The sequence below is a fragment of the Haliotis rubra genome, unplaced genomic scaffold (assembly GCF_003918875.1).
Source record: "Haliotis rubra isolate DU_JTF1 unplaced genomic scaffold, ASM391887v1 Scf510, whole genome shotgun sequence".
NCBI lineage: Eukaryota > Metazoa > Mollusca > Gastropoda > Lepetellida > Haliotidae > Haliotis > Haliotis rubra.
The window spans coordinates 562,046-579,263 of record NW_025767203.1 but is presented as its reverse complement, the minus strand read 5'-3'; the positions used below and the strand labels follow the sequence as shown (position 1 = coordinate 579,263).

The 17,218-nt window shown below is 39.9% G+C and overlaps 1 protein-coding gene across 1 annotated transcript; it reads left to right on the top strand.

Annotated features, from left to right (window-relative positions):
* Positions 1-833: 833 nt before the first annotated feature.
* On the top strand, positions 834-10,365 carry LOC124292279. Its single transcript, XM_046729340.1, has 4 exons — positions 834-1,177; positions 3,298-3,315; positions 9,522-9,707; positions 10,098-10,365. The coding sequence occupies exons 1-4, from the start codon at positions 874-876 to the stop codon at positions 10,298-10,300; spliced, it is 711 nt and encodes a 236-aa protein (XP_046585296.1). The 5' UTR covers positions 834-873; the 3' UTR covers positions 10,301-10,365.
* Positions 10,366-17,218: the final 6,853 nt, after the last annotated feature.

Below are 17,218 nucleotides of genomic sequence, written 5' to 3'. Positions count from 1 at the left end.
ATAGTCGTATCTCTGGTATGTAGAGGTTGCAGATGAGAAACACAAAGCATACGGATGGATGACGAGTGAGTGAGTGAGTTAAGATTTTAAGTCACATCGGCAATATTTCAGCCATATCGTGACTACATCAAATTATAATTGAATGTAAATTTTAAAAACCTCTCAACGAAGGACAGTAAAACAACTTGATTATCACAGATATAACTTTATAACTAGTAATTAAATCTAACATATTTAACTATAAATGACAATACAATGTGAAAACAGGCTATTAATGCCAACAGCTGAAGGTAGATCGGCATACTAGGGACCATGGGCACTTACAGTGCATTTGCTTCCTGCATGGACCCTAGCTGGGTTTACACCATCCCTTCAGATGTTAGCAATTTTAGGCACTCTAGCCATAATGTAAATAACATATATGCTGCAGTTAAGAAAGTAGTACGTTTAAATTTACTATAATTGTTTTGGGACTTACGTACCGGATGGATGACGAATGATGATTAGTGAGTTTAATTTTACATCAGAAATGGGCTTCATACATGGTACCCATGGGGAAATCTAATCCGGGTCTTCGGCGTGACGAGCGAACTCATTAAGATCTAGGCCACCCTACCGTTTCGACTGATGATAAGACAAATTAAAACCATCAGATCAATATGCTGCTCTAGACATAGATGAAGTTGATCCGGATTTTTTATTCGTGGCGTTCAACAAGGCATTTTGATCGATTTTATGTCCATTGTTATTACACAGTGGTCTAAGTTACCGACTTCGCGACTTCGCATTTGTTTCTCCATCCAATGGAGTCTGATTCACTGTAAATTGACACAGGATTTCTGGCGTTGAACTTACATATTTCCAGGGATATATATGAAATTCAAAATGATATTTCCTCTTCTGTTAATTCATTTCGTGAAGTCGGCCATTTCTGCAAATCTGTGTTATAACATAGCTTTAACGGTTTCGTCGACGGAACACAAGCCGACGTCATATTTGTCAATCAAGACAGTGATATCTGACCACCTGGCCGATTGTGCGGCTACTTGTGGCGTTACCTGGACCTGTGCGTCTTTCTTCTACCATCCACAAAACAGAACTTGTTGCCTGTACAGTGGGAGAATTGCAGTGTTGAACTTGAGAGGAGAATCAGGCTGGACTGGATATGACTTTCAAGGTGAGTTTGTTCTGTACGCCAGTGAGAGTTCCTGTTAGCATGTAACTTCTTTGAGTGGAAGTTTAGAGTGAGTGAGTTACTATTTAACGTCACATCGGCAATATCTCAGCCATATCGTGACAAAAACAATTTATACAATAAAAATGAAAACATTTTGAAGAGTAAAAATACACAGATATGAATATAAAACTAGCATGTAAAACTAAAACATGTTGATTAAAGAAGACGATACAATTTATAAAAGTTGCTATAGATCGCCAACAACTTTAGGTAGATCACCATACTAGGAACCATGGGGACTTACATTACTTTTGCTACCTGCATGGAGCCTAGCTGGATTTACACCATCCCTTTAGCCACTGGCAATTGTAGGAAAAATTAGATATAATTTAAAATAACAAATATACTACGATTAAAAAGCATGGTTGAGCTAAATTGACTTTGAAAGTTTTGGACTTACGTACCCTCTCAGGAGGACAATAATTTTAAGATACTTTTAGACCCTTTGAGCGCGTGAGTTAAAGTGTAACGTCACATCGGCAATATTGCAGCCATATCGTGACGAGGATTTGAATAATAAATAAAGTTGTAATAACTAAGGTCAAATTATAAAACCTGTCAAAGAAGGACAGTAAAATAGCTAGAGGATCACAGATATAGATATAAAACTAGTATGAAAAGCTAAAAACTTTTAACTATAGAATACAATACAATATAAAAACAGGATATGTATTGCCAACAACTGAAGGTAGATCACTATACTAGTGACCATGGGGACTTACAGTACATTTGCTTCCTGCATGGACCCTAGTTGGATTAAGCCCCTTTGAGGATACAGCCACTAACAATTGCAGTTGCAAATTTATACTACCATGTTTAAAATAACATTTATCAATTTACAAAACATATTGTTCAAAATTTATCTAACAATTCTATATCTTAAAAATCAATTATTAAATGATAATTTATATGATAAGAAAGATCCTTAACTGTTTTGACATTGTAATATTTATCCCTTGGGATGGAAAAATCAATACAGTCATTCTTCAACATGAAAATTGTTGGCTTCCTCCCAAAATAAACCAATAGTCCATTATATATTGCAGTTCTATTCAGATCAAAATTAATATATTTCTGAAATACCTTTCACTCCGGCGGTAAGCACAGTCATGCACAGATATTCAATTTGGTGAGTGAGTGAGTAATTGAGGTTCTTGAAAGGCATATTGAAGTTGTTGTGAGTAATTATAGTTCACGCCGCTTAAAGTGAGTGAGTGAGTGAGTTAATATTCAACGTCACATCGGCAATATCTCAGCCATATCGTGACGAAAACAATTTACGCAAGAAAAAGTGAAAACATTTTGAAGATAGAATCTGTCGACGATGGTCAGTAAAAATACTAGAGAATCACAGATAGAAACATAAAACTAGCGAACAAAGCTAAAACATTCCAATTAAAAAAGACAATACAATATAAAACACGGGCTATAGATCGCCAACAACTGAAGGTGGATCACCATACTAGGTCACGCCGCTTAAAGCGATAATCCAGCAGAATATCTCCAGGCATAAGAAGTGTGGGAAATCGGACCTTTGTTCCAACAAGCGAACGCTTTAACCACTGGGCTACCCCATCTCCCTATGCATATTGGATTTAAGTGATATAATTAGTCACCAAATACAACGTAAATAACTGTGACTGCTATAGCCACACTGCATCGGAGTGCTGGGTTCAGGCGGAGTCGGAGCGGCCTGGACGAGGGTTCGATTCCCCATATGGGAGGCCAGAAGAATATTTCCGGGTTGTGATATTGCCGAATAACTGCTAAAAATGGCAAACAATCACTCATTCACTCTGTTTCCAAATATATTTAACATTATTTCCTGTTTTTCTTGATTTGCTTTCGCTGTTTAGGTCCAAAAGCAGCGGGAAAAGATACAACTAAGTGTGGTGAGAAGCAATTGATGAAAAGAGGCACGCCTGGAAAACATTTAAGCACTCTAATTGAAATTTCACTATACTTGCCCTTGGAAACAAAAGGTCTGCACATGTATCACACTATGAATCAATATGGCAATAATATTTGACCAACTTATTGATGCCTTCGTTATGTTCTAGGTCGACCAGTTCCGGAAGGTAAGATTCGTTTGTTTGTTGTTGGTGGTTTTGTTTGTTTTTTGATTTGTTCTTTTTGTTGTTGTTGTTGTTGTTTAACGCCCCACTCAGCAATATTCCAGCTGTATGGAGGCGGTCTCTAAATAATCGAGTCTGGACCAGACAATCCAGTGATCAACGACATCATTATCAGAGGCCGTGATCACACAATTCTACACAAAAATCAATTTAGTCTTTCCCAATTGAGCCGTGAAGATCCGGGTTAAAACTAATCTTCAGTTGAGACATGTCATTGGTTCCCAATTGTGTAGATCGATGCTCATGCTGTTGACCACCCGATAGTCTGGTCCAGATTTGATTATTTGCAGACCGCCGCCATTCAGCTGGAATAATGCTGAGTGCGGCGTAAAACTAAACTCACTCACTCACTTTCCCAACTGACACTCAGCGTAGACGAAGTGCGGTGTTTCTAGTTCTTGAGCGTTGATGTGTTTTCTGTTCTAAAAGTTGAATATTGATTCCACCTCAAATGCTAACAAACCGCAAATCCTGCAAGCCACGAATCCTTACTGAGCTGGTTGCACTGCATGCTCTTACGACAAGCATGGGTTGCTGGAGACCAATTCTAACCCGGATCCTCACGAGTTCCGAGGTGAGATCAAGGATCCAGATTTCTGGGACAAAAGTTTGATCTTGAAAAAGAAAAGAACTTTCTCGACACCACGGTTTCAAGTACACCCACAACTTGACCTACATTGTCGGCAACACGACGGCATCATACAGTTTGCAAATCGGGTTTTTCTTCATACCTGAATAAACCGAAAGAAGTCAATCCCACAAATACACCGTCGGGTTTGTTTTATACAGCGGTTCGATATAACTCCTTAAGAACTCCAAGGCCCTTGTAGTGAAACCAGCTGTTTGCTTTATCCTTATTTTCTCCTGAAAACTTCGATCGAACTCACACATTGTCACAGAATAGGATTAGCAAGTCTTTGTTCTAAGGGGCGGTGGGGTAGCCTAGTGCTTAAACCGTTGGCTCGTCACGCCGAAGACCCGGGTTAGAATCCCCACATGGGTACAATGTGTGAAGCCCATTTCTGGTGTCCCCCGCCGTGATGTTGCTGGAATATTGCTAAAAGCGGCGTAAAACCAAACTCAGTCAGTCAGTCTTTGTACTAAAACGTATTATTGGTTTTCCCTTCATTTCCTCCACTGAATCATATTATATTGTGTCCAATAATGTGCAGCCTTCAACGACAAACTACGATGTAGTTATACATTAGTATGAACCAAACACCTATCAGTGCTGGACAGACATGTATGTACAGCTTGTTGCGACTAAGACCGTAAACTATAATACCAGGCTACAGACCAACAGCCAAATCACCACACTAGGGACAATTGGGACGGTATATATCTTTCTCTTCTGTCTACATCTATGATGTTTGTATTGATTGATGTTTGTATCTACTGATGTTTGTATCTACTGATGTTCGTTTCTTCCGATGTTTGCAATCTGTTGATGTTTGTATGTACTGATGTTTGCAATCTGTTTGAGTGAGTGAGTGAGTGAGTTAAAATTTAAAGTCACATCGGCAGTATTTCAGCCGTATCGTGAAAGTTACGTATCAATAATAATTATAGGTAAATTATATAAAGCCTGTCAATGAAATACAGTAAAACAACTAGAATATCACAGATATAAATGTGAAACTAGTAATTAAATCTAAAACATTTAAACTATAGAGGACAACACAATATAAACATTGCCTATAGATCGCTAACAACTGTAGGGAGATCACTATACTAGGAACAATGGGGACTTAGATTACTTTTGCTACCTGCATGGAGCTTAGCTGGTTTACACAATCCCTTCAGATGTCAGCAAGTTTTGACAATCTAGCCATAACATATTAAAATAACACATATACTGCAGTTAAAAAACCATAGTAAGTTTAAATTAAATTGAATTGTTTTGGACTTACGTACGGAAGCGCTGAAGGGACCTGATGAAATAAAATTTATCTTGAGCGCACAAGTTAGTATATTGAGCGCACAAGTTAGTATCTTGGGCACACAAGTTAACATCTTGAGCGCACAAGTTAATATCTTGAGCGCACAAGTTAATTATCTTGAGCGCACACGTTAGTATGTTGAGCTCTCAACTTAGTATCTTGAGATACACTGCGCCATAAGCAGTTCATGTGGAAGCAAGGAGGAGCGGAATCGCGAGCTGATTCATGCATATTTCAGTCTTGGGTTCCAATACAAACACATAACACATCTTCTTGTCAAAAATCATGGTATAGTATAGTACGCCACTTGAAGCGTATTCTGAGGTGTATGTCCCTCTTTCTCACCAGATACCAGAATTGCTGATGTTACAGTGAGTGAGTTAGTACGGTTTACACCGCTTTTAGCAATATTCCAGCAATATCACAGCGGGGGACACCAGAAATAGGCTGCATACATTGTACCCATGTGGGGAATCAAACCCAGGTGTGACGAGCGGACGCTTTAACCACGAGGCTACCCCACCGCCACGATGATGTTACAGACTTTATTGCAGACAACTTCGACGATCTGGACAAAGACATGGTTATCGTTGGATGCATAAAAATGTATCCAATGTGGTTTAATCGTGAAACAGGATACTGTACGGTCGTTGCTTAGAGTGGTGGCCCCGGATGGTGTTGAATTTCGCTCAAGACACCGTCTTCATCGACGTGTTTATTCTTCATTTTCCTGTGTTGTTAAAACATGTTAAATAACTACATACGTATACTTAAGGGATTGAAACGGAGGAAGTAAAACGGGGAACGTGGTATTTTAGTAAGAAATAAAGTCGGTATATGTGCTATACGTGCACATACTAATGGATCAAATAAATCAGGCGGGTTTTATATGATATTGTACAGAGTTAAACTGCCATTGTACCCACGTTAGGAAACATTACTGATACATGCAAACCAAAACTACAGACTATAGTTCCATGAAAGAAGTCGACTTTACTTCCAATACATCAGACATCAGTTTTATAATTAAGATAATTAAGTATAACACTCAATGTTTACATTTTTCATGGTCATGTAATACTATATATATCCCTGCAATAAACTCCTACTCATGTTTATGTGTTAATTCTTATTATGACATTACACATACCTTGGCCTGCTTTATGTAATAAAACAAAAAGTGGTAAAATCAGATACAAAGAATAGTATTGACAAGCATAAAGACGATGAACGTTTACATGATAAACATTAACAATGATCATGATAAATTTGCATACTTTTACATAGTCTCATCATAACCACCTATTTAACTCCGACTTTGCATCGTTTGAAATCTTCCAAAAAGGATATAAGTTTGTACATTTTAGCCAGCAGTCAAGCAAATGTGCGCTCCATTAATGCCATTAGATGCTAAACACGAAGTTGGGCGCTCAAGATATTAACTTGTGCGCACAAGATACTAACTTGTTCGCTCCAGATATTAACTTGTGCGCTCAAGATGTTAACATGTGCGCTCAGCATACTAACTTGTGCGCTCAAGATATTAACTTGTGCACTCAAGATGTTAACTTGTGCGCTCAAGATAACTAACTTGAGCACTCAATATATTAAATTGTGCGTTCAAGAAAACTAAGTTGAGCGTTCAATATATACTGAGTCAAAAAAGAAACTTCACATTCTTTCTTCAGGGCACTATAAAAGAACAAGAGATGGTAAGATGGTTAAATTGTTATTATTTCATTCCTGAGATCTGTGTGATGTACTCGATACACTGACAGTGCCATAATCAGTTCCATTAGGCTACACCGCCGTTCCAAAACATGGGTATACACAATGTCAAGTCACAAGAATAAAAATGGGAAATTTCTCAGTTCAATATCGTGTATGGCCGCCCCGCGCATTCACCACTGCCAAACACCGTCTCCTCATCGACTGCCTGATGCTTGTGAACACGTGGTTGGGGATTCTGCGCCATTGCTCTTGCAAGGCAGCGCCAAGTTCCTGCAAATTCTGAGATTGGTTCCTAAGACCACGAAGCCTTCTCCCAAGTGCATCCCAAACGTGCTCTATTGGATTACGGTCAGGGGACCTCGATGGCCAGTCCATGACGTTCATTCCAGCGTTTTGAAGGAAATTTCGTGCCAACATCGCGGTATTCGGCCGAGCATTATCATGCTGGAACTGTAGACCTGGGCCATGAGCTGCCATGAAAGGAACGAGTTCAGGGGTGAGTACCTGGTCGCGGTAAGCAGCAGCTGTGAGGTTTCCACGGATGACCAGAAGTCGGGAACGGTTGTTCCCACAGAAAGCACCCCACACCGTGCAACTTCCGCCCCCGAATCTGTCGACTTCCTGTACACAACATTGGGCATACCGTTCACGACGTCGTCTCCAGACTCTATGCCTGCCGTCCGCGAATCTGAGGGTAAACCTGGATTCATCGCTAAAGACGACTCGATTCCAGTCTCTCTGGGTCCATCGGAGGTGACGTTGGGCCCACAGCAGACGTTGACGTTGATGAAACGGCGTCAATATTGGCCCACGATATGGACGTCGAGAATAGAGATTGGCAGCCCGCAACCGATTTCGAATGGTCTGTGAGGACAGTCGACCTCTAAACATCTCAGTCCTGGTTCGTGTAGCCGGCAGAAATCTGTCACGTAGGTGACGTAGGACGATTTGACGGTCTTCTGCTCGTGACGTCACACGTGGACGACCCGACCTTGGGCGATCAGAAGTGGTGCCAGTTTGTTGAAGACGACCTCGCAAGTCATACACAGTACGACGGCTGCATCCCATTGCTCTTGCGACGTCAATAACTGATCTTCCCGCTTGCAACATGCCAACGGCACGTTCACGTTGCACATTTGACAATCGTGGCATTTCAAGTACCCTTACAACTGTGGTTTAAAAGTGTTTTTAATTCTTGAGGCCAATGCAAACACGTGCATACGAAGAAAACTTCGATACGAAGATCACGTGATCGACTGCACGTGCAAAACCTGATTTGGCACTAACGTCATTTGCACGACGAATGGATGGGTTTGAGTGGGTTTTGCTAACGTTTTTCTAGAGTCGACAGATAGGGATCCCATTTCGGATACATAGATGTATCATCAGAGAAAAATTATTCATTATTTTTCAAATTACATTTTGTGAAGTTTCTTTTTTGACTCAGTATATTAACTTGTGCACTCAACATACTAACTCGTGCGCTCAAGATGTTAACTTGTTCGCTCAAGAACTAACTTGTACGCTTAATATATTAACTTGTGCACTCAACAAACTAACTCGTGCGCTCAAGATAAATTTTTATTTCATCAGTTCCCTTCAGCGCTTCCGTACTTACGTACCCTCGCAGGAGGACAATAATTTTACAGTACTTTAACCCCTGTTCAGGATACTACCATTAACGATATCAACTGTGTATTTAAACTACCTAGCATAAAGATGTATCTTATTACACAACTTGAATCAAAATGTATCTAAAATTCTATTTCTTTTAACAAATCGATAATAAAATGATAATTAACATTATTAAAAATATCCTTGACAGTTTTAACATCGAAATATCTATCCCTTGTGATGGTGCAATCTGTTGATGTTTGCATCTACTGATGTTTGTATCTACTGATGTTTGTGTCTATAGATTTTGTATCTATTGATGTTCGTTTCTTCCGATGTTTGGATCTATTGAGTTTTGTATCTTCTGATGTTTGCAATCTGTTGATGTTTGTATCTACTGATGTTTGCAATCTGTTGATGTTGCATCTACTGAATATTGTATCTACTGATGTTTGCGTCTACCGATGTTTGTATCTACTGGTGTTTGTGTCTTCTAATGTTTGTATCTCCTGATGTTTGCGTCTACTGATGTTTGCATCTACTAATGTTTGCATCTACTGATGATTGTATCTACTGATGTTTGTGTCTATAGATGTTTGCATCTACTGATTATTGTATCTACTGATGTTTGTATCTACTGATGTTTGCATCTACTGATGATTGTATCTACTGATGATTGTATCTACTGGTCTTTGTGTCTATAGATGTTTGCATCTACTGATGATTGTATCTTTGATGTTTGTGTCTATAGATGTTTGTATCTACTGATGTTTGCATTTACTGGTGTTTATATCTACTGATGTTTACATCTATTTATGTTTGAGTTTACTGATGTTTGTAGCTATTCCTCTGTATCTATGCCAGCATATGCCTCCTGTACCAACAACCCGGGATACGAGATTAACCAGGAGGCCCACCTCTGCTACAAGGTTCACACAGAACGGCAGAGAGGATGGGAAGCTGAACAAGCGTGCCAGGATGAAGGAGGCATACTGATCATGCTCAACACTGAGGCACGAAAAACGGTTGTTGAGGGCATCGTTGAAGCAGGTTAGCATTGTTTACAACAGCCAAAAATTTCAAATCAGTATTTTCAGTATTCATAAACATTTTATTCATGTCAGTGAATGAATGAAAGGTTTAAGTCACATAGGCAACATTTCATAGGTAGTGGGATAGAGTAATATATAATTATATTTCAGCATTTTATACAAAAGCACTTATATCTTCACTGTTTTCAGTATCTTTACACACGTGTTATTCGTGTGAGAGATGGGTGAGTCCGTCGGCAGTATTTTCATCCATACTGTGACTATAGGCAGAGTGGTCAATTTCCGAATGAAGCTTTTCGGTTCATATATTTAAATTTATGTTACCAAAGTGGTCATTATTCTTGTGTACGTTTGTTGTACATTTGTTAACTGTCTCACTTACTTACAGATACAGGTAATGATGAGTATTTCCTAGGCGCGGAAGAGACTGCTGATGGAGAGTGGAGATGGATGGCAGATAATTCGATAATTCCATGGGTTACCCTCACTGGCGATGGAGGGAATTGTTTAGAACTGGAGCCTGGCCGGGTATATGATGACACATCCTGTGACGATCAGGAGCAGAAGTTCGTCTGTGAAATATTTGTGTAAAAACGAGGTTAATTTGAGTGAGTGAGTATGGTTTAACGCCGCTTTTAGCAATATCACGGCGGGGAACACCAGAAATGGGCTTCACACATTGACCAATGTGGGGAATCGAACCCGAGTCTTCGGCGTGACAAGCGAATGCTTTAACCACTGTGCTAACCCACCGTCCCGAGGTTAATTTGAAGGTGATGCTGTTCGAGACAACAGTTGGACACATCAACGGCGTTGATACTGATTACTGTGATTTTGTCCTCACGATCGAATGTACAGAGATGTTTTCGAGTTTTTTTCCTTAAAACATAGGTACGCCTTCCAAACTGTAGCAGACAAATTGTCTGGAATGGTTCTCTGTCAGAAACACTTGGTGGAATTTGGACGGTGTTTATAGTTATGTATATGGTTGCGATGGACGCTATATGGGAACAATATGTGAAGCCAATTGTTCGCTTGCTACCGCTGTAACATTGCAGTCAAAACCACACTCACTCACAGGGTGACACAGATGAAGGCTATCAGGCAGGAACTGGATGTTTGAAGATTTCTGGATATGATCTTGTTTAAGAGAAAATGCAGCATGGCCTGAACCCTTGACTCAAATTGATCAAGAAATTTTCTAATCTCCCGTAAGTTGCTGATGAAATTCACGACCAAGTGATTGAGATGGGTTTTATGCCGCATTTTGTAATAATTGTATCCATTGAGGTGAAACAAGTTTAAAGTTTATTATTCTCTTAAAGCCACCAGTGTCACGCGAGAACGAATAATGGACATACATCTCTATATTATTCAATAAAAATATCATACATCTCTTTAAGACGATTATAGGTGTGGCAAACTTCTTTATTGTATAATAGGGGCGGTGGGGTAGCCTAGTGGTTAAAGCGTTGGCTCGTCACGCCGGAGACCCGGGTTCGAATCCCCACATGGGTACAATGTGTGAAGCCCATTTCTGGTGTCACCCGCTTTGATGTTGCTGGAATATTGCAAAAAGCGGCGTAAAAACCAAACTCAGTCAGTCAGTATTGTATAACATGACGTTTCCGGGCTACTTCTTGCCCCTTCTTTAGGTGACATCTAAATGCCTTCTTGCCCCTCAAGAATCTCCTCATACATCTCTATATTATTCAATAAAACTATCATACATGTGAGTTTGTCATGCATGAACAAAATATTATAACATATAGATATCAATATGGCGGGATGGTAGTCTCATGTGGCAGGATATAAATACATCGTGACTGCGTGAGTTAAAATTTATCGTCACATCGGCACTATTTCAGCCATTTCGTGACGAGAACAATTTATTTTATGCATAGTAATTAATGGTAAATTGTAAAACCTGTCAACGAAGGACAGTAAAATAACTAGATGATCACAGATTCGAATTTAAAACTAGTAATTAGATCTCAAACAGTTTAACTATAGATGACAACACAAGGTAACAACAGACTATATATTTGCCAACAACTGAAGATAGATCACCACACTAGGGACCATGGGGACTTACAGTACATTTGCTTCCTGCATAGACCTTAGGTGGATTTATACCATCCCTTCAGCCGTTAGCAATTTAGCAAATCTAGCCATACATTGAAAGAACACGTATTCTACGATTAAAAAAGTGGAACGGTTTAATTTACTTCGATTGTTTTGGGACTTACGTACCCTCTCAGGATGACAATCATTTTACAGTACTTTCACCCCCTTTGAGGATACAGCCACTAACATCAAATACATCGTGACAGTGCTTTCATGCTTATGGCGTTAAGGAGATTGACTTTCACTCTGATTTCATTGGTGTACGAACATTCATAGAGTAAATGTAAATATATATACAACATCTTTGGTTTGTTGTGTTTCGTTTTCATCATGCTACTAAGAGCTCTTTCAAAGTGTCATGCCTCCGTGATTAGTCCAACACTGTTGGTAATTAAGCTGATTGGATTAAGTGAGTGATTGAGTTTAGTTTTACGCCACACTCAACAATATTCCAGCTTTATGGCGGCGGTCTGTAAATAATCGAATCTGGACCAGACAATCCAGTGATGAACAACAGGAGTATCGATCTGCGCAATCATGTGTCAACCAAGTCAGCGAGTCTGACCACCCGATCCCGTTATTTTGCCTCTTACGGCAAGCATGGGTTACTGAAGTTCAATATTCTAACCCAGACCTTTACGGCCAGGATATTCTTGAGAGGGCATCCAATCAAACTATCTGGCTTATCCAAATTATGCTAAAACTTCCAAGTCCAAATGATCGGAAACAATGCTTCTGTATCTGTTCATGCAAGGGAATTTCCAAGGATCTCCCAACGAAGCAGCCCGTCTGTGTTCACATCATTTCAAGAGTCCATTCTCATAAAAAACATACACCCATGAACGTCAGATTCGCAGTCATGTTACCGGCCTCTGGTCATTAAACTGGCCGTATGTCGTGTATACGTCACATTACACAATTGTAAGAAATTGCGAATAATATAATTGTCGGGTATGTATTGTTTTCTCAAGGACGTAAAATGTTCATAATGAAAAAGATAGTTAACTTCGTCGTCTTTTGCCGGAGAGTTACATCACTGACAAGTTCTTCCGTGTTTTGCCAACTGGCAATTTGTGGGTACACGTCCTAAATTAAAGCAGAAATTACCAAATGGTTTGTTTAGTAAAGATATGCGCTTCTAAATGGCCATTCCTGAAGAGATTGGTCCCCTAAGATGACATCAACATGACAGACCAGAGAAGATCCGGGTTACATCTTGTTTTCAACAACCAATGCTTGCCGCAAGAGGTTACAAACGGTATCGAGAGGTCAGACTCGCAGACTTTGCTGACACATGTCATCGTAGATGGGTGCTTCACTGGTCTGCCCTATAGCTGGAATACCGTCAGAATGTGCACGGTTTCAGCATTCTTTACATCCGCTCAAAAGGTGAGGTCAGGTGAGGCGAAATTGGGTTTAACGTCGTGTTGAGAATATTTCGTTCATATGACGATGTGCATGCGTGTGTATGTGTATGTGCGGCTGCTTGTACTAGCCCAGACTGAAGCTGGTTTTATAGTGCTAACCCACTGAAATACCATGTCGCAGTGAAGAAATGAATACCCCACTCAGACACATTATAATGACTCCGAGCCGACCAGTCCTTGTTGTACCCATTAATGCCGAGCGCCAGACAGGGGCCAACAAGTACCATATTTTAACGTCTTCTGGTATGACGCGGTCGGGGATCGAACCCGCTACCTTCCGCTCTCCGGGCGGACGCTCTAACCACTATACCACGGACGCGGTTGCTCAAAAAGGTCGATACTGAGATTGATCTCAAAGTAGCTAAATCACTGAATTCATAAAATACGATTAGCATCTCAGAAAGGGAGATTATTATGGAGCAGAATCCATGAGGCGTGAAAACTGTAAAACGATCTACCAGAAAATTCCATGTCAGTAAATACTAGTGTATACCTTTCTCATTTGCTCGTTTCCAAATTCCGAAATAATTCCAAGCTGGCTATTTTAACATTGAAGGTGATGCATATTCACCAAATGCATTTCACTGCTTCAACTGTTAAGGGTTTCAAGATGATGGCAAGTCCTGTCATCACCGCCAGTAATGGCACCAATGGTTCGCTGCAGTAAAGCCATTGATGGCACCAATGGTTCGTTGCAGTAAAACCATTGATGGCACCAATGGTTCGTTGCAGTAAAAACCATTGATGGCATAAATGAATTGTTGCAGAAAAAGCCATCGGTGGCACCAATGGATCCTTGCAGTAGAAGCCAATGATGGCACATATGGTCCGATGCAATATAAAACATTGATGGTATCAATGTCTCGTTTTAGTAAAGACCACCGATGGCACCAATGGTATCAGGCGTGCCATCTGCAACGGTCAGCACTCCTCCCCTTTCAAGCAATTTCCCATCGTAAGACCTCAGGGTCCCTTGTAAAATGATCTATGTGTATTAGCCTGAATAGTATATTGTGTAAAAGGCTTATAGTCATACATCTCTAGTGTTCTCCATTATGTTTTTAATAAAATTATGTGACACGATGCTAATTGTTTTACTGCAGTATTATCTTGGTAGTTGTTTATCTCATATAAAAGTAATGATGAGGCTGAGATACTACCTATGTTACTATAAATATATGACTCATAATATGATACAAATTTAACACGTGTTCTCCTTTACATATTGGCAGTAACTTTACCGTAGATCGAAGCACAGGATTCGGTGTCAAAGCAAACCAAACTAAACTTCTGATGTCATTCAGTTGTTGCTGACACAACACACTGTTGTACATGTGTTAAATGTTGTCATGGCAACCATTGTCCGAAAAAATGATTGAAAGGTTAAGCTGCAATTATCCTGTAACCGTGTCTTCCATTTTGTATGTCTAGAACCATGGTATCGATCGGAGGACGATTAATTAAATTAATTGCCAGTGTATACACCAAGATACCTGTTGGCAAAAACCCTAGCTGCATTGTGATGTACATTCTAAAAAAATTTGCAAATAAACTTTTTAAATGTTTTAGGATTTCTGTCGAGAAAAGCGATTGATTAAAGACTTGTTTGGTTTAGAGATACTTAGTCACTGATCTTATCATTAAATGAATCTTTATTTGTTTATGGTACATTTGTATTATAAATAGAACAAAATGTATTAACTTTGCGATGGAAGTAATTCTTAACTGACTGACTGAGTTTTGGTTTGGCTCCGCTTTTAGCAATATTCCAGCAACATCACGGCGGGGGACACCAGAAATGGGCTTCATACTCTGTACCCATGTGGGGATTAGAACCCGGTCCTCGGCGTATTTCTTAACTGACAGTTGAAGAAAACTGCAATGTAAGTGACAACACAATTGCTTTTGGGCTGTTTATAAAGAGATGTTTACTCGTTCGGAATGACTTAAGTAGAATATATTGGTTGTCCGTTGCTTTATTGCATTGTTTTGGGTTGAGTTTGTGTTTATACCCTAATTTGTCTGCGTTAGAATATTACTTTCCCCGCGTTGAAACATGGGGAATCAGCCTTGAAGATATGGATTGCATAATATCTATGGTAACCTCATTCATGGACAAATACCCCATGAGATAATATTACCTATCCCACCGGGTACCCACTCACTGCTGGATGAACAGTGGCGGTTTTTAACAAACTCCCTTGCCTAAGACGACACCACAAAGTGCCACGTGTGCTTCGTTGTGGTCCGCTCTGAAGTCTCAGAAACTCTCAGGGGTTAAGCTGCCAAACACGGTCATCCATCCACGGACTGTCCTTAAAGGGACTGTGATCCAGCGCAATTCCCCATCACTTGCTGCCTTTGTTATTGTTTTTCTTCCGTATGTAACCGGATGATATCCGAGAATTCTTGCGCCACACGTGAACGCACGTATAATACGTCGTATCTTGTAATAGAGCAGCGCCACCTAGCGTGGGTAACACCCGGTTTAAAAACAAAGCCTGAAGCCCGCGCGCTAAATCTCCAAATTATCGGAAAAGCACGGGAATATTTCATTTGAAACCTCCGGCTGACGCCGTCGGTTCCAAATGAATTCCCGTGCTTCAAATACTCAATAACACCCGGAAATTGGCCAACACATGATGTTTTTTTTATCTCCTAAATGATACAGGTGATCATGAAGTGACTTGGTCAATATCACTTCCTTTTAGTATTTCAGTTTGTGGTCAGGTTGACACTCCCAGTACATAATTATCGATTTTATACGTTAACGTTGCTATAGTTTATTTATGTGTCTATTGTTATTTACCCGTGAAGATCCGGGTTAGAATTGATCTTCAGTAACCCATGCTTGTCGTTAGAGGCAACTAACGGGATCGGGTCAGGCTTGCTGACTTGGTTGACATATGTCATCGTATCCCAATTGCGTAAACCTATGGTCATGTTGTTGATCACTGGATTGTCTGGTCCAAACTCGATTATTTACTGACCGCCGCCATAAAGCTGGAATATTGCTGAGTACGGCAGAAAACTTAACTCACTCACTGTTGCTTTTTGTGTTAGGATGAAAGTGCCACATGCAACTACATGTATTTGGTATTTTGGTTACACAAAAGTTACCAACTGGGTATGTTTCTACAAATACGATTGATAGATACGCCTCCAAGCTTCCTAGTTATCAGGTTAAAGGGAATGATGTGGTACGTTGTCTTGAAATATCTGCTAAGCATATGACTATGATAGGTGAGTGAGTTCACTCAGAAATAATAATTATTGTTTCCAGTGTTGATCGATTTCATAAAATATGTTCACTCCGATAAGTATACACCGATAGGTGAGTACATTCACTCATACGTTTTAAGATCGGTGATTGTACTATATAATTCTATCAAAATGAGGTCAGTGCATCACTTTCGTTATGGCAAACGTACAGTTAGATTACAAATTTCATCCGACATCTCGAGGTGGTAGATACTTCTGCGTGAATGCTGTGCAAGAGAAGACGTAATACAACCTTGTGCAGTATGAGGCCAACCAGTGTCTTCCTCTTAAGAAGGCGAAATACTCCAACCTACAAGAAAGATACGAGGATACCAGGAACAGATTGAACCGAGAGGACATCAGCGCCATTGTGTTTGCCGACACCGTGTCTTATTTATCAAAATTGTAAAAACATTTGTTTCGTTTCCTTATATTTTCACAATTTAGTATTGCCCGAAGTCTTGTAATAACGAACTTTGTCTTTGTCTGGCGTTAATTAGCTCGGTAACCCATTCGCGCGAAGTGGACTCTTTATTCTTGACCCGTTGCACTGTCAGCAAACTGTCAAAGTGAATCGCCTTCCAGTGTTATTATATACTTACTGACGGTGTTTTCAGAAGTAACTGCCTTTTCGTGGTTTCAAAAAAATTTTGGTCTAACTTGAAAGGCAATGATGGCACTATTTTGAAAAGCA

What these genes read in the sequence shown, in the direction of transcription:
- LOC124292279 (XM_046729340.1), top strand. Translation starts at nt 874, where the DNA reads ATGAAATTCAAAATGATATTTCCTCTTCTGTTAATTCATTTCGTGAAG. An exon ending in TGAGGGCATCGTTGAAGCAG is followed by an intron (nt 9,708 to 10,097) that starts GTTAGCATTGTT and finishes ACTTACTTACAG; the next exon opens with ATACAGGTAATGATGAGTAT.